This window comes from Malus sylvestris, chromosome 2, assembly GCF_916048215.2.
Source record: "Malus sylvestris chromosome 2, drMalSylv7.2, whole genome shotgun sequence".
Taxonomy (NCBI): Eukaryota; Viridiplantae; Streptophyta; class Magnoliopsida; order Rosales; family Rosaceae; genus Malus; species Malus sylvestris.
Window position 1 is genome coordinate 6,955,029 of NC_062261.1, and position 25,044 is coordinate 6,980,072.

Sequence of the window (25,044 nt, forward strand, 5' to 3'; positions counted from 1 at the left end):
AACGGTTGCTCTTAATTATTTTGAGATAGAAGTTATTTGCATCGTCGTATTTATTTCTCTATTTTATTATCGTTTTCGGCTCATATGTAACTTTTGATTATCGCTAGACTACCTAATTTATTCACCAAATGTTATTCGTTGTGGCAGTTTTCTTATAATTCAATCTTATTTATTTCTAAAATGTAGATTTACTGATTGATACAGTCAGCATAAAACATAGATGTTGGCAACGTCTTTGGCAGTTTTGAAGTTTGATAAATGAAAAATAAATAAAATCATGTGATACATGTATGTTTAGTCAATCAACATGTAAGTAGATGAATGAATCTGTGTGTTAGTATTCCTAAAAAAAACGAAAATTATGATTATGGTTCCTTCTCTGTACAACTAAAAAAAAAAAGAATAAAAAAAAAACAAGAACTAAGATCCAAACCTTCCTCCAAAATAGAAATATCACTTAATTTATTCAGTATTTTTCACTAAATTCCATTTTTCCTCCCTTGTTCCAACCCAGCACTCTCTCTCCTACCCTTTTTTTAACTCACCTATATAGATGGTAAGAAAAAAAAAAAAAAATACTTCCTGAATTAGCACCCTTTTTTAATATAGTATTTTTCACTCGTTTTCCATTTGCTTCTGTGGTTGCAGTAACACTCTCTGATCCCCTCATCAGCCCTTTTAATTTCTCACCTTTGTAAGAAAATCCCATTTGTATTGAAGTAAATCCATTGAAGAATATATAGCAAGCATATTAGCATATATATATTTTTATATACATGCATGCCTGCAAGCTTCTCAAGCTTGTACCTCTTCAATCCTCCTAATGGCTTCGCTTAAATCAAGCCTTTGCTCAGGCTCACTCTTAGTGCAATCAGCTCCAACCATCAGAAGCTGCAGCATTTGATCCACTGAGTCTGTCTCACTTGCTATCTCTGGATCTAGCAACTCTTGTTCTCTTTGATCAGCCATGGCTGATTGGACCCACTGAACGACGTCAGTTCCGCCTTTCCCGTTGCTCAGATACTGAGATGGAAACTTCCCGGTGAGGATTTCAAGGATCACAATCCCAAGGCAGTATACATCGGCTTTTGGAGATACTTGCTGGGATTCTATGTACTCTGGGGTCCTAAAAGCAAACATGGATTGTGCAGCATTGCTAGGGTTTATGAGAGGATGTAAGGCATAGTCATTGAGGACGGGCTCATAGTCTTCTTTTAGTAGAATGTTGCTGGACTTTAGGTTTCCATGGGGCAGGTCATAGGATGCAAACTCTGTGTGGATGAATCCCATTCCACATGCAATTCCTTGGACAATCTTCAGACGGGTAGGCCAGTTCAGCTCCGAATAAGAAATTCCGCGATCACCTGCAAATTCAATATTGTGCATATATTTATTATTAGTCTGGTTAGATTTCTATGTGCTTCAGAAATTTATTGATGTATATCACCAAGAAACAAAAATTGATAATTATATCTATCCAATGGAAATTTTTGTTGCGTTCGTCTAATGAGAAGTGTCTTGTTAAACAATCTGACATGTTATATTGTTAAACAATCTGATCTATTAGGAAAAATAAGAGTTTGGCACTATACCAATCTACAATGTACTAAGAAATCGTAGAATGGTAGCCTGTTCTCTAAGCAGGAAAAAGTTTTGTTACGAATACCACTTTATAGTACTTGGTACATTGTCGATATTTGGCCAATATAGTCTACTGACATTTGATAATATCGACCAACTTTAACGACATACCAAGTATATGCAAGATTGGTACGCAATATCTCAATGACATATCAAGTAGTGGAGATTGACACTCTTCACCAGTCAATCGAAAAAAAAATGATTCTAGCATATACTGAGGCCTAAAACAAGATTGATTGAACAAAACTAAGACAAATTCGTACCATGCAAAACGTATAGCAAGCTGCCCTTAGGAATGTATTCTGAGATCAACAGCTTCTCCTCTCTCCTATAATGGTAAGCCAAAGGAGTCAAGATGTTCTTGTGGCTTAATCTTCCAAACCTTCTCATTTCAGCATCAAACCCATCTCTCCCCAACCTATTCATCTCCCTCATCCTCTTCACCACCACAGAAAACCCATTAGACATCACCGCCTTATAAGCTGATCCCAACCCTCCATTCCCCAAAACCTCTGCTGCCGCCTTCATCAAATCCGGCAATCCAAATGTACCCTTTTCCTCGTTCACCATCAAAAGCTCGTTCATGCCGTTTTTCCCCTGACTCGATCCCTTTTTCGAGTCCCCGCCACCTTTTCTGCTATTGCTTTGGTTGACCTCCACGCTACGATTCGACTCATTTGTACTTCCCACGCTGCGATTTGTTGTGCTTGGAATATGAACTTCAACCACCTTCTCCTGTACATTACGATGGCCATCCACGATCTGTTCCTTGCCGAGCACGTTGAAATCGTCCTCCCGTTTTCGCCTCTTCTTCGTGAGCAGCACGAAAAGCAGGAGCAGAACCATGATACCGACAATGACGCTGATGACTATGATGATGGTTTTTGATTTTCTATCTTCCTCCTTCTTCTTTGGAATCGAGGGCGGCGATGTTGATGGGGATTCTGGCGGAGACTTTGATGGGGATTTTGGCGGAGGAGATGACGGTGTTGGAGGCGGCTTGCATGATGACTTGAGTGGCCCGCCACATAGTCCTTCGTTTCCATCGAACGCCTTGGAGTCAAATTTCGACAGGGTTTCCGGGATTGGACCTTGTAACTTGTTGTTTGAAAAGTCAAGGGAGTTCAATACTCCTGGTTTTAATTTTGGTATAGGGCCTGTGAATTGGTTGCTCTCCAAATGAAGTTCTTCTAGCTTGGTCAATTGGGTCAATGACTCTGGGATTTTTCCTGTGAAATTGTTACCGTTAAGGTAAATTTTCTTCAACGACGTCAAATGGGAAAAGTAGTCTTTTGGGATTTCGCCGGAGAAGTCATTTCCCGCCAAAAACAAGGATTTCAAGACACCAAGCTTGTGGAAATCTGGAATTGGACCTGAGAATTTGTTGTTCATGAGATTAATGGTTCTCAGGGTAGGAATGTCTTTTAATGCATCAACGTCAATATTTCCGGAGAGACCCATGTTGGCGAAATGGAGACCGGTGATGACATCTTCGTTGCAGACAATCCCAGCCCATTTGTCGTTACATGGGGAGGTGTTCGGGTCCCAGTTGTCCAACGGATTATCTGCTGGAGAGAGAGATCTCTTGAGCTTCAAGAGAGCATCTTGTTCTTGTGACAAGGAGAGGGAGAGGTGAGGGGAGGAGGAGAGGAAGATGAGGAGGAAGAGGAACGAGGGAACAGCGGCCATTTGCAGGGCCGGAAGGGGGACAATGTGGTGTCGTCTCCACCGGATAGAAAATGAGCCGCTGTTTGATATGGGGTGGTGTTGTTGTCTGAGGGTTTGGTGTGTTTGTGATCATCAATGTAGGGTGTATGGGGGAGGAGGGGAAGGCGGAGGAGGAGGAGGAGTTGGGTGTGACATGTTTAGGTGTATTGGGGGAATGGAGATTACCAGATTTTACAAGACAAAATCTAAGAATAGAGGTTGGGGACAGAAGAGAGAGGGCTGTATTTGCCTCTTGTGGGGGATTTGAGAGGGGGGAAGAGAGAGAGAGGTTGTGGAGGTTGTGAAACTTGCATTGACCTTGTCAGCCACTGGATGCCCTACATTTTAGGACTCCCAATTCCAAAAATTACGTACAAAAACAAACGTTATTTTCATTCATTCGTTAAAGTTGGGTAGAGTTGGTAGAGGGAGACACCATGTTTGTGTTGTTTTTTTTCTAGCTGCCACACTTTCATGATTCATCACAAGTCAATGTGTGTTGTGTAAATAATACTAGACAGCCAGTAGGAGAAACTAGATTTTTCATCTAGAGTTCTTGATCACCAAATACTCATGCTATCTGCAATAGAATGGCATGGAGAGTAACTGATTCACATGCTATAATATAGGCGAACGATGAGTTTATATAGTTGGTATAATATTAATAACTAATTATACATATGTTATGACAAGCGTGATACTGGTTATATCATGCGATTGTGTATTTAGTATGTTTTTTCAAGAAACTTTCATTTTAAGATCAGAAATGGCAATGGCAAAACGATGAATTCAATATCTAAAGGAACTAGTAATTGTAACATAAAAACTTTTAAAAAATATATATTTGATATGTAAAATATATATATTTGATCTTTATAACATGAAGAGAGTATTGCGTAACGCACAGAGGCACTTAATTCCAGGCAGTTTGGTGTGTTTGCAAGCCTTCATTCCAGGAGTCCTCAAAAAGTCCTCATCAGCTTCGATACTGAGAAGTGAAAGCCTGCACACATGAATTGTTGGCAACAATTTATCAACACAACAAAAGGGCATTACACCGAAAACCAAAGTCCTAAAAAATATGTTTCTTAGCAGAACTGAGAGCAGGTAATGAAGTTTTATCACGTTACCGAAAATACGTTGCAGTGGCCAGGATCTGCAATATGAGCCATCAAATTGTCAATGGGATCTTTCCCTGTATAAAGGGCTTGAAACAAGAACCCTACGAAAGCGAGCATCGCAAGACGCCCGTTTTTAATCTCCTTTGTTCTCAAAACCATGACAGGCTCAGGAGACCCTCTTCCCCACATCATGGGATCAAACCAGAGCCCACCGGGGTACCCTACATCAGGTTTAGGGTTCTTTTTGTTGGGAAACTTAGGCTCAATGTCAACACTTCCAGGGTTAATTATGTCAGCCCATCTCCTTCCCTCAACCCACCCCATTAATGCTAATTGTACCACAAACAAGGTTGTTGGGTCTGCAAAGTACTCTCTCTCTCCAGCCTCAAACCATGAGAAGTTCTCTATGAACCCTAATCTTTCAAGCCACTCTGGAATTAGAATTCCAGCCACTGCCAGCATTGCCCATCTGCCATGCATCAGCTCAGCTTGTGCATTCCATTTTAGTAATTCTGGATCAGACCCTGCAAATATTATCAAATTGGGGTTTATATGTTCTATGGAAATTAAAAACTTAGACCATGTTCATAGAAGTGTACAAATTATATAAACTTTCACAAAAAATTTTAGGGTGCAAACACGTATGAAGTATGAACACCTACAAATCAGATAATCTAGTAAATACACCACTTAAGGGGTCTTGACAATGAAATTTTCAAATGTTTGTATTGAGTACATGTTCAAAAGATAGCCGACCAGACCGTAAAATTGTTCTAAAAGTAACAAATTCTCACCTAATCCAAGGGGGTCAAAGCCAAAATCACCAGGAAGGCTACGGTTTCACCAAAGAAGTCAGAGTGAAAGCATAAATAAATAAATTAATTAATTAGATTTAGTTAAAATTAATTTAAACCTGCCATCAAGCCATTCAGGAGGTGAGCTGCCAGGGAACCACAATGGCCTATCTGGAGGAAGTGGTTCACATACACTTGAGACTCCTCCTTTTGTTGCATGTAAACGGGTGGCTGCGGTTGTTCTTCCCAGCAAGCATGTTGTGACTACTTTTCCAGAGGAAAATTTCCAAGGCACTTCCCTGTAAAAAATAATTCCATCCATAAGCTTACTGCTTGGATATTAATAACAAGATTAATGGTTATTAAGGGAGTGATTAATTACGAAATTATTGTAATTACCTGGTTGGAATAATGCTTGAAATTGCAGAAGAGGCAATGGCCAAGGCCATAGAGAGATGGGCAATATATTTCAGCTACTCAAATTGTAAAGAGTTTGGGAGCTTCCTCTGCTCCAGGTTTTTTCTTGTGCTTCTAGCTAGGAAGATGGATAATTCATGACAACAAGGACAAGAAAGAGCCATTGGGAACTCGACACGTGTCTGTCGAGCTATGAGGCTCCTATCCAAGCCTTGTAAAAACTGCAGTAAAGAGTTTGGGGTATGGGTTGGATGTGGCCAGAACTGGCGTTTGGACACAGCTATGAGCTAGCAGTAGAACTAGATGCAGTCAATCAACTTACCCAGTTAACCTTTTGTAAAGCCTCATATGCAAAAGTAACATTTTAAAGAACAATTTAGTCCCATTGTTTTGCTGAAAGATTTTTGGGTCAATTCAATTATCTCTGGAGTGCAAATGCAGCTATATGGTCAATTGGTTAAACCAGAGTTATACTCATGTTCAATTTCAAAAATAATGTAGTACTTGTGTTTAGTTTAATAAATAATATGTTCAATTAATTTCAGAAATAATGTAGTACTCGTGTTTAGTTTAAGAAATAATTAGTTTTCAGTTTTCAGAAATAGTGTTCAATTTTAGTAACAGTGTAGTATTGTTCAGCTATAGAAATAATGTAGTACTGTTTAGTTTAAAAAATAATATAGTACCGTTCAATTTCAGAAATAGTGTGCATCAGTTTTTTATTACTCTTTCCATTTTATTTTTTATTATATTAAACTTTTGTCATTTTCATTAAAATTTAAGCTCTTTTTATAAATAAAATTATAGATTTTTTTTTTGTTGAAATAGACTTATTCCAAACGATTTTCATTAAACCTCCTTTTATTTTATTCATTAAAGAGCACTGGATGATAATTTTATTTTTTTTGGTAAATAAAACTTTATTTGAAAATTGGTTACTCTCACCACCGGCGCCAGACATACCCAAACCTTAAGCCGAAAGGACTTATGCGTGATACCTAATTGCCAGCTACCACAAGCTGCCATTTGTCACTAACTCCCTTGTTTATTTGCAATGCTTTTTTTTTTTATTTATCACAAAGATAACTTTCATTAAATAAAAAAACTAGTACAAGGCTAAAAAACAACCGGGTAGACAACTACATAGAAAGTAAATGGCCCAAGCAAAATGAGAGCGGCAACCCAAGACACAACGGGAGGCCCACACCAGCTAGCAAAGACCACACCGCCGCCGCCATCACATCCTCAGAGAAAGCCAAACTCCGAACCGAGAAAATAGACGAACCACTTATAAGCACATGTAAAGTCATTTCTCTCATCAATGTGAATTCTTTCTCAATAAAGAGAGAACATTTTCTTTTCCCACAATTATGAAAATCAATTGTTAATCTTTGTATATAAAATAAAGATCTAATAAATCTTTATAACAGTTAAATTTTACATAAAAGAAAACTTATATAACTGAGTGATACAGGTACTATTGGAGCAAAACTCCTTTAAGTGAATCAAGTTTTTATTTTACGTCCTGCTCCAAGAATTTTTTTATTTGGTCCAAGGAAAAGTGGTATTTGCCTAGTCCAAGCCTCTGTATGCTGCCGACTAGGTGGATGGAAATCAAAACCCAACCCAAAGGTTGAGCCCAAAACAAAAATACAGAAACAAAAAACCCTAACAACATAGAAGCCGTCAGATCCGTCGACCTTGAACCCACCAAAACATCAACCAAACAGAGCCTCCGAAACGGAAAAGAAGAAGGTTCCATCCTCTTTCTCTGATGGCTGTGGATTTGAATCTTTGATACTTGGGACTCAAGATTGCAGCCAGGAAGTCGTGGTTGCAAATACAATTTCGGTACTTGGCGAAATTTGAAACGTAAGCTCGATTAATACTATTTCATATATGACAAGTCCTTTGAATTAAACAAAAGAGAAAAGTCAGACATAAGGAATTACTAATTTATCATAATTAGAAGGTGATTAGCTATAGAGCCGTGGATTAGAGTTTGATTAGGGTTTCACATGTTTAAATTATTTTACTCTATTGTTAGAGCCGTTTTGTATATTTTTGTCGAAACCCTTATCCACATAAGGGCTTTTAATCGACAATATTTGTTAGAACTTACAACTTAATTAGAACCAGAACTTGATATGTGCTTTAAATTATTTAAAAGCAACCAAATGAACTTTTAATCAAGTTCAAGATGTTAATTTTATATATATTTTTTATATCATCAAAATTAATCTTGGGAGCAGCCTCTCCATAAATGGGGGTAAGGCTAGCCGACATTCACCTCTCCCAAACCCTGCGTAAAGTGGGAGCCTTGTGCACTGGGTATGACCTTTTTATATCATCAAAATTAATATCGGCAATGTTTTGTTATTTTGTCTTCTGACAATAGGCAGTATATATCTCACGTATGGAAGTGAAAATTATTCATTCAAGAAATTGTCTATTTGTAATAATCCAGAGGAAAAATCAATATTGAGGTACAAATTCATATCAAAATTCGTGGAATACTCCATATATATTGTATAAAAAATATGGTGTATTTATATTGTGGAGCAAAAAAAAAAATTCAAAAAAATCCTAGAACAAAGGATTTTCATCAGCAAAAGTTGGTGGAATACTCTCTCTCTCTCTCTCTCTCTCTCTCTCTCTATATATATATATATATATATATATATATATTGTATAAACGTATGGTCAAAATTGTTATTATTATATGATGATATTTAGGTATGGTATATATGTGTGAATATAGTTGGCAGCAAAGATGTATATTGTCAATGTATATAAAGTAACCCATTACATTAATATTAAGTCATACAAGTCAACCTCCGTGCTGATCAAGAAAAACAAAAAACGCTCTTATTTCGTAAAAAATAAAATAAAAATAAAACATAGATAATTCAGGCATATCAATCGATCTCATTGAATACTCAGTTATATCCAAAAGTAAAAAAATTAAAAATTAAAAATATAGCTGTTTTCCAGTAATTTTATTAACTTAAATAGTGTTGAGAGTTGGTGATGTGTGAACAATTTGTCTAATCTCTACATTGACGATCAGTTTTATGATTTCATCATTTAGTAGACATTATTATTATTATTTTTAATAAACGATAATTAAACAGTGTTATTGTCCTTTAAAAGGAGGTGGAGGATGTTGCTTGTTGATGCCTGAGTGCAAGAACACATATAATTGCCACAGAAGAAGCTATGGAGAATTCTAAGCTTCCTCTCCATCTCTGCCACGTCCACAAGCTTTCAAACTTCATCAACCGGACACATATCCTCGTCCACTCGGTTGCTCTAGTCTTCTTATTTTCCTATAGGGCCTCTTTCTTCTTCCAACACCCCAAAACCAAAGCCGCAACCCTACCGTGGCTTCTTGTCTTTGCCTCGGAAGTCATCCTTGCCTTCGAATGGCTCCTCAGCCAATCATTCCGATGGTGCGCAGTTTCGCGAACCGTGTTCCCAGAGAGGCTTCCGGAGGATGACAAGCTTCCGCCGATTGATGTGTTTATTTGCACCGCGGATCCGGAGAAGGAGCCAACCGTGGTGGTGATGAACACGGTGTTATCTGCCATGGCAATGGACTATCCACCGGAAAAGCTTCACGTGTATCTCTCTGATGACGCCGGTGCTGCCGTGACTTTGAATGGGATGAGAGAGGCTTGGAGGTTTGCAAAATGGTGGCTTCCGTTTTGTAAGAGGTATGGAATCAAGTGTACGGCTCCGGGGGCTTATTTCTCTGCAGGAGAGAATGATGGCGATGAGGATGGTGGTTTTGGGGGCAGTGAGTTCGTACAAGAGAAAAAGCATATGAAGGTTAATTATAATTCCCTTAATTTTTTTTGTACGTATTTGTGTGGCGGATTGGGCGTTTTGTCAGGTCGCAGATTGGGGTTTAGGCGTTTTGTCGGGTAACGGATTGAGGTTTAGCACCTAGGCGGCTAGGTGGAGGCTTAGGCAAGATGCATAAATTATAAAATAAAATGATTTATAAATGATAAAGTATTAAAATATATTGAAAACATAGGAAACAAGTATATATAATAAGTCTTTATCCAAGTATTCAACAAGTCTTTTACATTTTACTGAAAAACTAAAATGCAAAATTAAAGCCATCAATTTCCTGTCTAAGTCAAAGTCGCGGGCTAGACGGATGCCTAAGCAAATCTAGGTGCATTTTCTTAATTTTCAAACACCTAAAGGCTAATCAAAGTAATGGTCAGCTGTTATAGTGCCTATGCAGGGATTTTTAGAACAATGGTGTCAATCAACACCAAAATTTCCTCTTACATTTTCTCACTAGTTGAACGTGAGAGAACATACGCAATTTTAGTATTCTGAATGATAGTTAATTTTAGTATTCAATTGAGCATATCTTATGTACCAATTTTTTAATAGAGGGAGGATCATTAGTTTTTAGAAGATACATAAAATGGTCAGTTAAAATGACAAAAAGAACAATAGCCGGAATGAGTGCATGATGACTTTTTTTTTTGTTATTTCTCAAAACAAATTCCTCATGTTTATAGATATAATTATCAATGATATTTCTCAGCAACAAAGCTTATGGCGAAGATTTGATTGCAGGAGAAATACGAGGTGTTTAAGAAAAGAGTAACAGAAAATGCAAGGATTGGGGACACTAGGAGCGACAGTCGTCGAGATCACTCTGCAGTCGTCGAGGTATTAATGTTGTCCATTGTTTGTTGATTTACTTTAGCTTCGGTACATTCACATCCGTTCATTGTATATCATGCGGTTATTTTTTGTCAGATACTGTTTATATGCAATTTTAAATAAAAAAAAATTATAATGATTTATGACCGTACGATGTATGATGAACATATGTGATTGAAGGATTCTTAGAATCCTCACAAAGAGGATCCGGCAAGGATCCTCTTGGGTAATTCTCATCAATGCAAAACTAACAGGATCTAGTTGGTGAGGATCCTGGGGATCCATGAATCGTGTTCATTCATCGTATATCGTGCTGTCAACTTTTGCCAAATACTGCTTGTGTTTAATTTTAAATATAAATATTTAAAATAATTTCTGATTGCATGAAGTACGATGAACGGACAAGATTGACAGATCCCCGGGATCCTCACAAAGAGGATCCGGATTCAATGCAAAAGACATATTTATTTAAAACCAATAAAATAAAAGAAAAACTAATGAAAATGACTTGAAAACTTTGAGTTTTAACGATAAGAACAAAATAAAAGGTAAAGTGAATAGTACCATGATTGACTTTTTAGTGTAAAAATGTGGTTTTTCGTTAAAGTGAACAGTACCGGAAGCTTTTCGTTAAAGTTCCCTAAAATAAAGGCATGCTCGGTGACGAAAAGTACTGACATAGAAAGAGTTTATTGCAACTATGGCGTTATAGTCCAATATAATATTATGTGTAAGTTTATCATCACGAGATATTGTATTATTGAACCGATATGTCATATGAAGTTTTGATTTGTCAGTGTTAAAATTAGGGGTGTGATATCCACACACGTCATTTTACTTCTCATACACACTTCTAATTTTTGACCGTCGGATCGAATGAATTGAAGAAGATCAACGGACAGAAATTAACAAGGGGTGCGTGAGAAGTAATTTGGAGTGTGTGGATAGCACACCCCTAAAATTATGATTTCATTACATATTAACATGTAATTAGTATTTTCCTAGTAATAGAAACGTTGATAAGCCGTGCCTCACAACTGACATGCCTATTTAATTTCCAAATTATTTTCTATTTTGCCAATACATCCAACAAGTGGGAAAAAACCGATCTCCACACAATTCATATCATTAACTTTGTCAACATCAGGCTTGCTATAAGAATTCAACCACAAAAGAACCTAATATTCTTGTAAGGAAAGACAATATTGTTTTAATTATATACAAATTCATCATAAGAACCATATCTGGAATTTTGGCAGGTAATACAAGAAACGTCCGGTGATGATGCTGATGCAATTCAAGCAAATGAAGCCAAAAATATGCCTCTTCTTATTTATGTTTCTCGTGAAAAAAGACCTTCTCAACCTCACAATTTCAAGGCCGGAGCGCTCAATGTTCTTGTATGCATGCATCTCTCTCTTTTTGTAAAATTTCCTCTATTTATGTGTCGATTTTAAGTAATATTCTCTTACCATATATGTGTATTACTTACTTATATATTGTCAAGTTAGCTGTCAATTAACTACTATGTCTTAAAAAATAGTTCATTCAATTAATTGATAATTCAGATTGACAGTTTGACATAATTACCTACATAGTAGACTATTTGATAAGTAACGTTGATGTTGTTTTGATCAGCTACGTGTGTCGGGAGTTATAAGTAATTCGCCTTACATATTAGGTTTAGATTGTGACATGCATTGCAATGATGCAAGTTCGGCTCGGCAAGCAATGTGTTTCCACCTTGACCCCAAGATATCACCCTCTCTAGCATTTGTTCAATTCCCTCAAAATTTTCATAACATCAGTAACAACGATATCTATGACAGTCAGCTGAGATCAGCACTTAAGGTACATAAGAACTCAAGGACCAAACTTTACATTAATCAATTACATGTCATATCATATGTAGAAATGCATATAATAATAATCTTTGACTAGAATTGGTCTCGACAACTTGTATATAAATAGGTGCTATGGAAAGGTTATGATGGGCTTGGAGGGCCGTGCGTGTGTGGTACTGGCTACTACATCAAGAGGGTGTCCTTATGTGAAAGTTCCATTAGTGAAGGTAAATACAATTTCACTTAATGAAATACCTTAATTTGGTTTAATAAGCATATATATTAAAATTATGAACTTGTCTGTACTATATGCGTTCATACGTTTTTTAGGCCACTAAATTAGTTTCACTATTGAATGATCAGCCGGGGATGCAATGAAACTTAGACAATGTTTTGGTCCATCCAATGAGTTCATCAAATCCGTCCGCCAAATCAACAAGCCTGATCATATGCTCATCCAGAGAAATAATGCACAGCCAAATGAAATCCAACTACTAGCCTCTTGTGTTTATGAAGATGGCACCAAATGGGGTAAAGAGGCAAGTACAATTAATCTATTGAAACCTTACTTATTCCGAAAAAAAGAACTGTGCCAAGTTTAGTCAATTGTGAGAAGTTGATACGTGTCAGTTGTACAATATATCAAGAGCTTGTAGTAACCGGCTTGGGAGGTGACTGAGCCTAGCATTCCTCCAACTTTATGCTAATGGTGATCTTCTTTTATTTGTGGCATGCAGGTTGGTTTCTTATACGGTTCGGTGGTGGAAGATTACTTCACAGGGTTTCATTTGCATTGCAAAGGTTGGATTTCAGTGTATTTTGATCCAAAAAGGCCACAATTCTTGGGCAGTGGCACCACCAATTTGGATGATTTTTTGGTCCAAGGGACAAGATGGTCCTCTGGCTTGGTTGATGTTGCTATCTCCAAGTTTAGTCCTCTTATATATGGCCCTTTCAAAACGCGCAATTTTCTTCACAGCATGTGTTATGCAGAACTTGCCCTTTTCCCCATTTTCTATTTCTTGTCGCTCTGGGGCTTTGCTACCATTCCTCAACTCTGCCTACTCAATGGCATTCCTTTATACCCTCAGGTAATTTTCTCTCATTATACCTATATTTTTTTACAAGTTTCTTTAAAAATTCTTTTGTATAAATGATTCAAAATATATAATTACTTCCACTATCGAGGGAAATGTCCACTTGCTTTATGTTCTTAAGATTGAAACTGAACCATTTACTATGGTTGATTATGAACACATGTGGTTAAAAATTTAAGCTCACAGTCTGTTGATATAAGTATTTGTATAGTATATAAGAAAGCATTACCCTCTTAATTAGTTGTTAAACAACTTTAGTAGAAGGATTTTGACATGATAGTATGACGGTCTTGTTCTTTGCAGGTCTCAAATACTTATTTCATTGTATTTTCGTTCATATTCCTATCATCCCATTCTAAACATTTATACGAGGTGCTCGCAACGGGGTTAACATTTCGACATTGGGTAAATGAGCAGAGGATATGGATGATGAAGTCAGTCACATCCCATTTATATGGTAGTGTGGATGCTTTCATGAAGAAACTTGGTATGAGAGAAGCCAGTTTTTTTCCAACGAATAAAGTCGACAACGTCGAACAACTCAAGCGTTACAATATGGGAGTATTTGATTTCCAAACATCACTACTATTTCTTGCTCCAATGGTTGCCCTAGTCATCTTGAACATGGCATCGTTTGCTGTGGGGGTTGCTAGAGGGATCTTTGTGGGGGAGTTGGACAAGATGTTCATACAAGTTTTCATATCCTTCTATGTCATAGTAATGAACTACCCTATCATTGAAGGAATGCTTATAAGGAAGGACAAGGGAAGCATTCCACTATCTGTTACCCTAGTATCTGCCTTAGTTTCCCTCATTTTCTATTTTTTTGGTTCTATTATTTTCATGTAGCAAGGACTTGGCCTATATATGTATCCATTATATACATATCTTTTTACTATTAAATATAGGGGTGTCTAAAAGATGTACTCTTTATTTTTCTTGTCTAAGAATTCTACTACTTGCTACATAATATTACGGTCTAGTGGTATTCTTCTTTACTTGTAAGTGAGAGATCTTCAATTCAATTTTCGTCAAATGCGAATTTAAATGAAATTATTGCTAGCTCATTGTAAGAATAAACCCACTCATTCTCCTTTAATGTTAATAATATTGTTTGTTAAAAAAAAATTCTACTAATTCACCCTCCAAAAGAATAGGAATGCACAAGTGGAGCCATAATTTAGAAGAAAGAAATGCACCATTAAATTCTTTGATAGTGATCAAAGCAAAGTTTCCATAAACTAAGCCCAATAAGTTTCGGCTGCAACATTAATAAGTAAGAACATGTACCTCCATAGTCCAAGTCCACAATAGTTCTGGACCTCTCGTGTTGAGCTACTTTTTCCAAATCACCATGATGCCCTAGTGAGTTTAAAGAAAGAATAATCAAACACTCTTTTTAGCTTCTTTCACACTTATATTTTTATTCTTAGGGTAAAATATTGTTTATTACTCTCATATTTCGTGATTTTCAAATTTTAGTACATCAAGTTTTTTTCATCCCAGAGTCATACCTAAAATGTAAATTTTAGGACAGTCTCATACATCCGTTAGTCAAACTGTTAAGTCTCCTGTTAATTGTGACGTGGCGCTCATGTGGACAATGACTGAACGCCATGTGTCATCCACATGGAAATTAAAAATAAATTATTTATAAAATAAATAAATATATATATATAATTAATATATATATATATATATATTAAAAAATTAAAAAAAAAACCCTTCATCTTCCCCGCACCCTCACCCTCTCCCTCCCTTCTTCTTCTTCCTTTGGGTTGCAGATTCAATTTTTTTTTTCCTCCTTCTTCTTCTTCTTTTTCTTCTTCCTCCTTCCTCCTTCCTTTTCTTCCTCCTCCTTTTTTCTGGGTTGCAGATTTTTTTTTTCTTTCCTTCTTCTTCTTCTTCTTCCCTCTTCTTTTTCTTCCTCCTCTTTTTTTTTTCCTTCTTCTTCTTCCTCCTCCTTCTTCTTCCTCTTCTAGGTTGCAGATTCGGCTTTTTGGTTTTTTTTTTCCTACTTCTTCTTCTTCTTCCTCCTTCTTCTTCCTCTTCCTTCTTCTTCTGGGTTGCAAATTCGGTTTTTGTTTTTTGTTTTTTTTCCTTCTTCTTCTTCCTCTTCTTCTTCTGGGTTGCAAATTCGGCTTTTTGGTTTTTTTTTTCCTTCTTCTTCTTCTTCTTATTCTTCTTCTTCCTCCTTCTTCTTCTGGGTTGCAGATTCATTTTTTGTTTTTTTTCCCTTCTTCTTCTTCTTCCTCCTTCTTCCTTCTTCTTCTTCTTCTTCTTCTTCTTCTTCTTCTTCTTCTGGGTTGCAGATTCGGCTTTTTTCTTCTTCTTCTTCTTCTTCTTCTGGGTTGCAGATTCGTATTTTGTTTTTTGTTTTTTTTGTTCTTCCTCCTTCTTCTGGGTTGGGGGCGGGGGGGGGGGAGGGATGGTTTTTTTTTTAAATTAATTATTTTAATATTTTAATGACACGTGGCGCTCAGTCATTGTCTACATGGGCACCACGTCATCACTTAACGGGAGAACTAATAGTTTAACTAACAGATGTATAAGACTGTCCCAAAATTAACACTTTAGGTATGACTCTGGGACAAAAAAAACGTGATGTACTAAATGTTGAAAACCACGAAACATGAGAATAGTAAACAGTCTTTTACCCTTATTCTTATTTGCTTTTTTTTTTTTAATTTATACAATTTGACGATTGTTTGTACCATACTTAGGGCCTCCATATTTAGATCTCGTATAAATACTCGGGGGACTCAAATGTAATTATGCAATAAATGGATGGGCAAATATGTAATAAGTGAGGAGCCCTTATTCTATAAAATGACCCTTCACTCTCCCCATTAAGAGAGGCCAATTCTTAGGCCTGAGATCTCCTAAACTCTCATATTCAGAGCAAGCCCTCTCACTCTCTCAAAGCCTCACTCTCACATTACAGAGGCTCTCTCCCTCACAATCCTCTCAGAGAAATACAATACCAGTGTGGACGTAGCCCAAACATTGGGGTGAACCACGATACATCTTGTGTTATTTACAATTTTTGTAGATTCACAGTCGGATTTACGTTGTTCCAAGACCCCTCCGGTTTTGTGCATCAACATTTGGCGCCTTCTGTGGGAAACGACACGAAAAACTGTGTCGGTTCTCTTTCATTTTTTACCTCCGTCGTGGATCTGCAAAATCTGCAAAAAACCCAAGAAAACCAAACACCACACCAATATTCTAATTTGTCATCTTCACTGCCAGTGCTTTTCCACTTACTTTCTTATCCACTTTCTCTTACTTAGACCGGACTCCATCTCATCTGCCATCTATGGCTTCTGCAAGCTCTCTCGAAGCGATCTCGTCCCTTCATTTCTTCTGCTCAGAGCAACAGTCAGCAGCTAGAGTGAACCAACCATCGCAATCGCTGATAAACTTTTAACTTCCACCGATACAACTGATTCGACTCAATCATCCACCGCGCAAGAGAATAAAATGGCATCGAGGTGGGGAATCACCGGCAACAAAGGGCGGTGCTACGATTTCTGGGTGGACTTCAACGAGTGCATGTCTCGCTGCCGTGAGCCCAATGACTGCGTCCTCCTCCGCGAAGACTATCTCGAGTGCCTCCACCACTCCAAATAGTGCTTGAAATCAGCTTTAATGATGTGTGCACCTCTAGCACTGGAGGATTCAAGAAGGACCTGAACAAGAATGAGAAGGAAAATCAAAAGGGTCAAGTTCCAAAATGAAAGTCAGGTTGGCCTTTCATAGGAGAAACCTTTGACTTCATTGCTTGTGGCTACACCTCTCGACCTGTCAGCTTCATGGAAAAGCGCAGATCTCTATTCTCGTAAATATTTTCAGTGAAGGACTCAGTGAGCGGGAATTGTCAGGGAATGACTCGGTTACTGGGAATTCTCAAGGAAAGACTCTCCGGCTAACTATAAATACTTTCACATTTCCCCCCACACCTTCACCATGCTATTGCAATCGCCGCTGCCTCTGACGTTTCTCCCCAATTGATCCTTTAGATTGTTCGTCAACCCCGCAGGATAACCATCATTGTTCAGCAGCCCGACTTTTGAGTGGTTGAGACGGAGGAGAAAGTCTTTGAATCTGGCGAGAAAAATGAGTTGGTGTTGGATGATGGATTTGTGGAGCCTCCGACGAATGCATTCGGCCACACTTTTAGGGATTATGATGTTAGCAGCGAGAGGTGAGATGGGGTCGAGGAGTTCTACATAATCAATCACATTTACCAGAGCATCAACTTTGTGAAGCGGATGAGGGAAGAATATGGAAAACTGGATAAGGTGGAAATGAGCATATGGGAATGTTGTGAACATCTCAACCAAGTTGTGGATGAGAGTGATCCTGACTTGGATGAGCCCCAGATCGAGCATCTTTTGCAAATTACGGAAGCTATAAGAAAGGACTATCCTAATGAAGGATGGTTGCACTTGACTGCCTTGATCCCCACCAACTTTTCCCACTTTTCTGAAAAAACTACAAGAAAATGAGCAATTAATGCACAGCAGGCCAAGCTTTTTATTGATTAAGGGAGTCAACTTGGCACGATGACAGCGTAGAAGATGCCATCAACTTTTGAAAAAGAAAACTTTCATCATGCATGTTCCCATTTTTCTGAAGAAGCCACCGCAATATGCACATGGAAAAAGATCTGCAATAACCCAGTACGCAGTAAGTGCAGTACACACCAACGATCTGCAACTGTCGAAGCTTTTATGTCGAAACCTTTGTTTTGAATGATGTAATTTATTTTTCTTATCTCTCACAGATATCTGTATAACCCCATCAAAAAGTAAAACAAAAAAAAAAAAAACGGCCAGCCTAAAGTAATAGGCTGGAATGTTATGTGGAAAGCGAAGGCCCATATGCCCAAAAGAGCCAGACCCTCTATTATCACCAACCAGGTGATTAAAAGTACGTCCAATACTACAAAAAATTATTCGGCAGCCTGCCGCTATTACCACCAACCGGGTGATCAAAAATATGCCCAGTACTTCAAAACTATTCGGCAGCCTACCGCTATTATCACCAACCAGGTGATCAAAAGTACGCCCAGTACTCCAAAATTATTCGGCAGCTTGCCGCTATTATCACCAACCATGTGATCAAAAGTACGTCCAGTACTCCAAAATTATTCGGCAGCCTGCCGCTATTATCACCAACCAGGTGATCAAAAGTACGTCTAATACTCCAAAATTATACATGAGCATCACTCATGTCAATCATACATAAACATTCATGAGCATCACTCATGTAATATCCCAAGAATTTATTATCGAAGAAGAGAAATATTTGGAAAAATATGTTGTGCTTATTTATTGAAAAGGTTTTCATATGAAGGTAGTAAACGTTATTTCGAGTTCGTATCATTTTTCGAATTAGTTTTCGGGACTTTAATGAAATTTTGATAGAATGTCCAAGCCTGACAAATGTTAGAACACCACATGACAGCCAACGAGTGGCAAGATTGCCAAGTGCTATCTGCTGGAGACGCCAGCATTTGGATGACATGCTGGTGGTGTTATCATCATATGATGGCACATGTCAAATATGATAAATTAAAGAGAAATCATAAGTCTTTGTGTTGCCACTTGGAAAGCTACCATTGCACCAAAAGAGATAAATAAAAGGAGAAGAAGCGGTGGATCATTTCAGATGGAACTAAGGCTTTATATTTCTTCTTCTCTTCGCAGAAAGATGCAGAGAGGAAGGAAGCAAGGAGCTTCATCTCATTGTCCAAATCAAATACCGTTTTCCTCATAAATTTTGATTTGGAAGTCCGGATTTGATTCCGTTTTCGCTTACGAATTTATGGGGAAGAGTACTACAAATCTCAGGTACTAATTTATGGATTTACTACAGATTTTGGAAGTTGCCATTTTTGGATTTATTACTACACAGCGTAATATTTCGAATTCATGTGTTATTCGTGATGGCTTAAGCGTATTGGAAGCTTAATTGAATGAATTGAGATAAATTTGCCTATGGGTTAGTTGCTGTTAAACCCCATCCATGTTCAAGTTTGTGGATTTGGGGTATTGATATTATTCGACTAAATTAAAAGGAATGATGGCCTACTTTGAAGTAATTAAATCGTATAAATATGAGTATTTGAATTGAAGTTGGAAATATTTTGGACTGAAAGAGGAGCAACATGAATTTGGAAACATGGTCGGCTGTACTGTTTCTGTTTCTGCAGTAGGGACCAACTTGAAAGATGAGTTTCAGATTTGGGGCCATTTTACAGTTCTTTGAACATTTAGGACAGTTTTGTAATTACCCGAAAGTTTGGGGTAAACTATAATTCTGGAACTTTTTTCGGACAGAATGTACTTGCTGTACAGGTTAGGGACAGGAAGCTTATTTTTAAAGATTTGAGTACTTAAGTGAAATTATATAAATCTGAAGATCCAAATTGGAATAAGAGATGCTAAGCCTAACTTGGGAATTCCAAAATATAGGATTTTACATTTGGTGCTATATAATGGATTATATAGTGATATATTTTTATTGTTGGATTAGGAACTCCAGTTACCGCGACGGTTGTGTGTAATCGAGGTGTTGGTAAGGGACACTGCTTGTTTGCTTGCTAGACTCCAGGTAGGAGAAATACTGCAGACCTTTACGGAGATTGACTTTATTAAATTTCGTGAAACATTATAGTATTATTATCGATCTTCTTGGTTGATTAATGTGATCTGGCTTGCTAATTGGATAAATAATGCCCCTGCGTGTTTACTTGTTATTGGTTATGGAATTATTGATGAAATGCTATTGGTTGAGAATATACTGTGGTATATGTGAATCATTCATAATTGGTCGTGTGGTAGGAGTTTTGGTGTTGAGGAAGGAATTCTGGAAATGAGGGTAGTTGGAAATAATCTTTTGTGTAGTTGAGCCAAACTCTTAGCAGGTACCAGGTCTCAGGTGAGCCCACAGTGCACAGATTCTTTAAGGGTAATTTGGGACTGGCGACGAAGGGTTTTGGCAAGATGACTAACAAAAGGGGAAATTGGGATGATTGAGTTACATGGGGTTAATTTGTATATTAAAATATTCGAACCACCACTGCAGAGGTAAAATGCACGGTATGGGACGTGCAGGTCCGCGTGTTTTATTATATGAATTAACGGGTAGAGATGAAGAGTATTGTATTGCACTCATGCATTGTTGATGATAATGATTGGGTACTTGATTACATGATTTTATTACACTTAATTTAATATTGTCAATTTACTGTGATAAGGTTATGTCCCTACTGAGCTGTTGAAGCTCACCCCTCTATTGTTATGCAGGTTTACTAACTAAACTGTCAAAAGAGTAAACGTGATGAGATCAAATTAGATGTGAGGCTAGAATTGTATTTATTTATTTTTAGCTTTGTAAAGATTATGGATTTTTTTTTTATAAGAGGAGTTTATCTTTTCAACCCGTGTCATTTCTTTTATTTATTTTTACTTTTACTCGCGTTTCGGGCTCGGGGTCTTATTTTACTACCGACCCCGGGTCCAGGGCGTGACAACTCATGTCAGTCATACATAAACATTCATGACCATCATTTATGTCAACATCCATGAGTATCACTCATGTCAACGTCCATGAGCATCACTTATGTCAATTAACATAAACATTCATGAGCATCACTCATGTCAATCAACATAAACATTCATGAGCATCACTCATGTCAATCAGCTTCAAAAGCTTCATTTACAGAGCTCCAGCTTCAAAAACTTCATTTACAAAGCTCCAGCTTCAAAAGCTTCACTTGCAAAGCTTCACCTACAAAGCTTCAGTGCAGGGTATACAAATACTGCCTCCGAACAACCGCCATTTCGGCCCATACATGGATTCAATTTGAAGTCTCTAGCCAAACATACTCTATTGACCGAAGATTTGGGGGACTACATTATGTATCATATATTGGGCCTCAACTGGGCCTCATGAAAAATACTTGGGGGACTCTAGGCCATTATTTATGTACTGAGGAGCGAACCCTTATTCTATAAAAGGGACTCCCTCACTTTCATTAGCGAGCATCACTCCTAACCAATCACTTATGTATTGAGGAGCGAGCCCTTATTTTATAAAAGAAACTCTCTCACCTTCATTAGAGAGCATCACCACCTGCTGAGCAACCATCTCGCCACGAGCATCAACTCTAGCCCATCATTTATGTATTGAGGAACGAGCCCTTATTCTATAAAAGGGACTCCCTCACCATCATTAGAGAGCATCACCGGCTGTTGAGCAACCGCCTCGCCGCGAGCATCACTCCTAACCCATCACTTATGTATTGAGGAGCGAGCATTTATTCTATAAAAGGGACTCCCTCACATTCAACGCCACAAGCCGAGCCAACCAAGGCAACATAAACCACAAACTGAGCAACCTCGCAACATGTGCTACTTCTAGTTGAGCATCATTTCAAATTGAGCACCGCCTCATATCGAGTATCAGTTCAAGACAACATCTAGTTACTTCGACCCACACATGGATTGAATTTCAAGTCTTTAGCCAAAAGACTCTCTTGACTGAAGATTTGGAGGACTACTGTTTGTACCATACTTAGGGCCTCCGTATTTAGATCTTGTATAAATACTCGGGGGACTCAAATGTAATTATGCAATAAATTGAGGGGCAAATATGTAATAAGTGAGGAGCCCTTATTCTATAAAATGACCCCTCACTCTCCCCATTAAGAGAGGCCAATTCTCCCCTAAGCTCTCATATTCAGAGCAAGCCTTCTCACCATCTCAAAGCCTCACTCTCACATTACAGATGCTCTCTTCCTCACAATTCTCTCAGAGAAATACAATATCAGTGTGGATGTAGTCCAAACATTGGGGTGAACCACGATACATCTTGTGTTATTTACAATTCTTGCAGATTCACGATCGAATTTACGTTGTTCCAAGACCCCTCCAGTTTTGTGCATCAACAACGATCATAAATAAAGTGAGTGTGTGAAAAAATAAAAAAGGTATGTGAAATCACCTCTCCAAATTTAACTAGGGCTATAAATGTTGCGAATTTCATCATGTTTAAGTTGGCTTTGTTACAATTTTATAAGAGCTCAACTTGGTTGGCTCGTTTATTTTTTTGTCGATCTCAAGAGGAGTAAAAAGAAAAGTCAAACACAAGCTAATTTACAACATTGAGATGGTCTTCTTCAATAACATTTTCATGAAGCTTCTTATTAACGAGCTACTCACATGCTTTACGAGTTGTGCATGTCTAAGTCAAGCTTGGCTTGTTTCTTAAACAAGTTGAACGCTAGATATAGAAAGAAAAGTTAATGTGTTTAAGTTCAGTCATTGTCTTCATAATCTAGTATGCATTACCTCTCTTGATGTTTAAATCATAACAGTTGCAGATCCAAGATTCAAAGATTGGTGGTCGCAGTGTTAAAGATCTAAATCGTTTATTAGAAATAGAGCTCGAAGCACGCAAAAAAAAAATCAGTCTATTCATTAAGGTATTTTGTTAAACAATTGTCGTCAGCGGAACCATTTTGTACACATGTCAACAAATATCAACATATGCCAAAGCAATCTGATGAGTGCTATCAAGAGAATTTGTCAAGTGCTCTCGACCCAAAATAGAGCTCGAAGCACGCAAAAAAAAAAATTCAGTCTATTCATCAAGGTATTTCATTGAACAATTTTCGTCAACCGAACCATTTTGTGCACATGTTAACAAATATCAACATATGCCAAAGCAATCTGATGAGTGCTATCAAGAGAATTTGTCGATTGCTCTCGACCCAACCTGCTGAGGGCTGCCTAAATATGCCTAGAATGCATTACTTCAAACACTTGTTGGGCACAAAAGGGACTTATACCAAGCATTCGAATAGTTCTCGAAAGACCTTCACATGTGTATTTTCAGGACTCTAGGTGGTCTTATGACCACCTTGGTTCCAATGTGCATCTGCCACGGATTCATAGTAATACTTTTTACAACTAATCACTTTTCTAGTTGTACTTCTTTTTTACTACTGAAAAATATATGAGATCGAACTTAGAATATGGGTGACACAAAATTTAATCACAACTTTAATCAACTCACCCAATGACGCTAAGACTCCACTCTTGATGCCTTAGTATCCAACACTCAAAGATTTGCATCACAAAATAAAAGGCAAGATTGTTTTTTAGAAGAAGAAAATTGTTAAGATTGTCAATTGCCTTTGTTCCCAAGAAAATGTTGAGATGGCAAACTACTAAACGAACCAATCCTAATTACCATAAACCCCTATAACAACATAATCAAGATTATATTTAAGTAACCTAATCATAGGGCGATTTGATATGATAATTTCACCCCCAACTGCAGTAGGAAAGCTCCAAAAAAGCAGATAGCAGTAGACACTTACATGCATCATCCCAAAGATACACTCACCATCAAACCTTTCACAAGATTACTACTTAAAACCCAACTTTTCTTTCTCCCTCAGAATACATTCATGTTCTCCATCAAAACCCACTTCCCAGAAATCCCAAAAACTCATTTTCAATCCTTTAAGATTTCATTATTTTCGCCTCAAATGGCGACTTCCTCCTCTTCCAACCAAGAAAACCCAGAAACCAAAAAGGTCCAATTTCTGTTAGACCCTGCCTCCTACTAAATCATTGCTGAAATTGGATACGGAAGCAGCTTTGTCGTCCACAAGGCCGTCTCCACTGCCATGAATTCTACTATCGTCATCATTAAGTCCATCTTGACCAATCATAGGCCTATTTTGCTTGCACTAAGACTCTATTTCTTCTTTCCCACCCCAAAATTATTTCTATGCATTGATCATTCACCATCAACCACTGTCTTTGGATGGTTAAGCCGTTCATGTCCACTAGTTCACTGCAATCCATAATCTTCTCTACTTTAGCAGAAAGATTGCCAGAGCCCTGCATTGCTATCATTCTCAAAAAGACGTTAAACGCCATGTCGTATCTTTACAATCAGGGCCACCTCCATAAAGACATCAAGAATGAAAATATATTGATTAATTCTGATGGGTCTGTTTAGCTCATCGGTTTCGAGGTCTCTGCTTCTGTTTACGAGGCCAATTCGGATATTTGGTCTTTTGGTGATATATTCGCACTATGGGAATGAAAACAATGGGGATATTTGGTCTTTTGGGATCACGGCACTGGAATTGGCTTGTGGCGGCCTTCCGCTGTCTAACATTCTGCCATCAAAGTCTCTGCTTCTGAAGATAACTAAAAGGTTCTGGCTTTCAGATTACGAAACCCAGAACAAAGCTTTCAAGAACAAGAAACTCTCTAAGGCTTTCAAAGACTTGGTGGGATCTTGCCTCGATCAAGACCAGGGGAAGAGACATATTGCAGAGAGGCTGCTAAGGCACTATTTTTTCAAGAACTGCAAGGGAGGAGATTCTTTGATGATGAATGTGCTTCTGGGTTTGCGAGCGTTGAAGATAGGTTCAAGAGGAAAAAGAAGATGATGAAAGGGAGTTGGTGAGGCAGATGGCTAGGGATATGAGAATTAGCAGGGGAAATTCAATGAGGATGAGTTTGATATCGACCCGGGTTTTCCAACTCGATCTTCTTGCATCAATTTGTTTATTTTTATCGAGTCATTTAGCGATTCAATTGTGAAAATGGTAAGATTTGGTGGGGGAACTGGCTGTGTTCGGGGCAGGAATATCCGTCGAGGATGAATTCCTGGCAAACGAGCACACAGCTCCCCT

The 25,044-nt window shown here is 37.9% G+C and overlaps 3 protein-coding genes, 1 long non-coding RNA gene and 1 pseudogene across 5 annotated transcripts; 3 read left to right on the plus strand and 2 right to left on the minus strand.

The window, feature by feature from the left end:
* Nucleotides 1–434: 434 nt before the first annotated feature.
* LOC126607317 (pollen receptor-like kinase 3) lies at nt 435–4,032 on the minus strand. The gene is made up of 2 exons (XM_050274870.1): nt 1,905–4,032; nt 435–1,364 (listed from the first exon to the last, which is right to left on the minus strand). The coding sequence occupies exons 1-2, from the start codon at nt 3,328–3,330 to the stop codon at nt 796–798; spliced, it is 1,995 nt and encodes a 664-aa protein (XP_050130827.1). The 5' UTR covers nt 3,331–4,032; the 3' UTR covers nt 435–795.
* A 128-nt stretch (nt 4,033–4,160) lies between these two features.
* LOC126607326 (photosystem I chlorophyll a/b-binding protein 6, chloroplastic) lies at nt 4,161–5,861 on the minus strand. The gene is made up of 5 exons (XM_050274881.1): nt 5,663–5,861; nt 5,383–5,562; nt 5,264–5,301; nt 4,479–4,993; nt 4,161–4,351 (listed from the first exon to the last, which is right to left on the minus strand). Exons 1-5 carry the CDS (start codon nt 5,710–5,712, stop codon nt 4,325–4,327), a joined length of 810 nt encoding a protein of 269 aa, XP_050130838.1. The 5' UTR covers nt 5,713–5,861; the 3' UTR covers nt 4,161–4,324.
* A 2,977-nt stretch (nt 5,862–8,838) lies between these two features.
* Nucleotides 8,839–14,318, plus strand: LOC126607335 (cellulose synthase-like protein E2). 2 transcript variants are annotated; one of them, XM_050274887.1, is made up of 8 exons: nt 8,839–9,511; nt 10,283–10,378; nt 11,632–11,772; nt 12,011–12,223; nt 12,344–12,443; nt 12,580–12,755; nt 12,954–13,307; nt 13,617–14,318. In XM_050274887.1, exons 1-8 carry the CDS (start codon nt 8,900–8,902, stop codon nt 14,160–14,162), a joined length of 2,238 nt encoding a protein of 745 aa, XP_050130844.1. In that variant the 5' UTR covers nt 8,839–8,899; the 3' UTR covers nt 14,163–14,318. The 2 variants fall into 2 exon arrangements, with proteins under 2 accessions (XP_050130844.1, XP_050130851.1); XM_050274894.1 differs by lacking the exon at nt 12,011–12,223.
* Nucleotides 14,319–18,932: 4,614 nt separating this feature from the next.
* On the plus strand, nt 18,933–20,763 carry LOC126607350 (uncharacterized). Its single transcript, XR_007617563.1, has 3 exons — nt 18,933–19,171; nt 19,857–19,934; nt 20,630–20,763. It is a non-coding gene; the product is annotated as an uncharacterized LOC126607350 (long non-coding RNA).
* Nucleotides 20,764–23,880: 3,117 nt separating this feature from the next.
* On the plus strand, nt 23,881–24,815 carry LOC126588445 (serine/threonine-protein kinase BLUS1-like; annotated as a pseudogene).
* The last annotated feature ends 229 nt before the right edge of the window (nt 24,816–25,044 follow it).

Coding starts and splice junctions, on each gene's coding strand:
- LOC126607326 (XM_050274881.1), bottom strand. CDS start 5,712: ATGGCCTTGGCCATTGCCTCTTCTGCAATTTCAAGCATTATTCCAACC. Junction 5,563..5,662: donor TCAAGCATTATTCCAACCAG/GTAATTACAATA, acceptor TATTTTTTACAG/GGAAGTGCCTTGGAAATTTT. Junction 4,994..5,263: donor CTTTGACCCCCTTGGATTAG/GTGAGAATTTGT, acceptor TAATATTTGCAG/GGTCTGATCCAGAATTACTA.
- LOC126607317 (XM_050274870.1), bottom strand. CDS start 3,330: ATGGCCGCTGTTCCCTCGTTCCTCTTCCTCCTCATCTTCCTCTCCTCC. Junction 1,365..1,904: donor CTTGCTATACGTTTTGCATG/GTACGAATTTGT, acceptor TTGAATTTGCAG/GTGATCGCGGAATTTCTTAT.
- LOC126607335 (XM_050274887.1), top strand. CDS start 8,900: ATGGAGAATTCTAAGCTTCCTCTCCATCTCTGCCACGTCCACAAGCTT. Junction 9,512..10,282: donor AAGAGAAAAAGCATATGAAG/GTTAATTATAAT, acceptor ATTTGATTGCAG/GAGAAATACGAGGTGTTTAA. Junction 13,308..13,616: donor GCATTCCTTTATACCCTCAG/GTAATTTTCTCT, acceptor TGTTCTTTGCAG/GTCTCAAATACTTATTTCAT.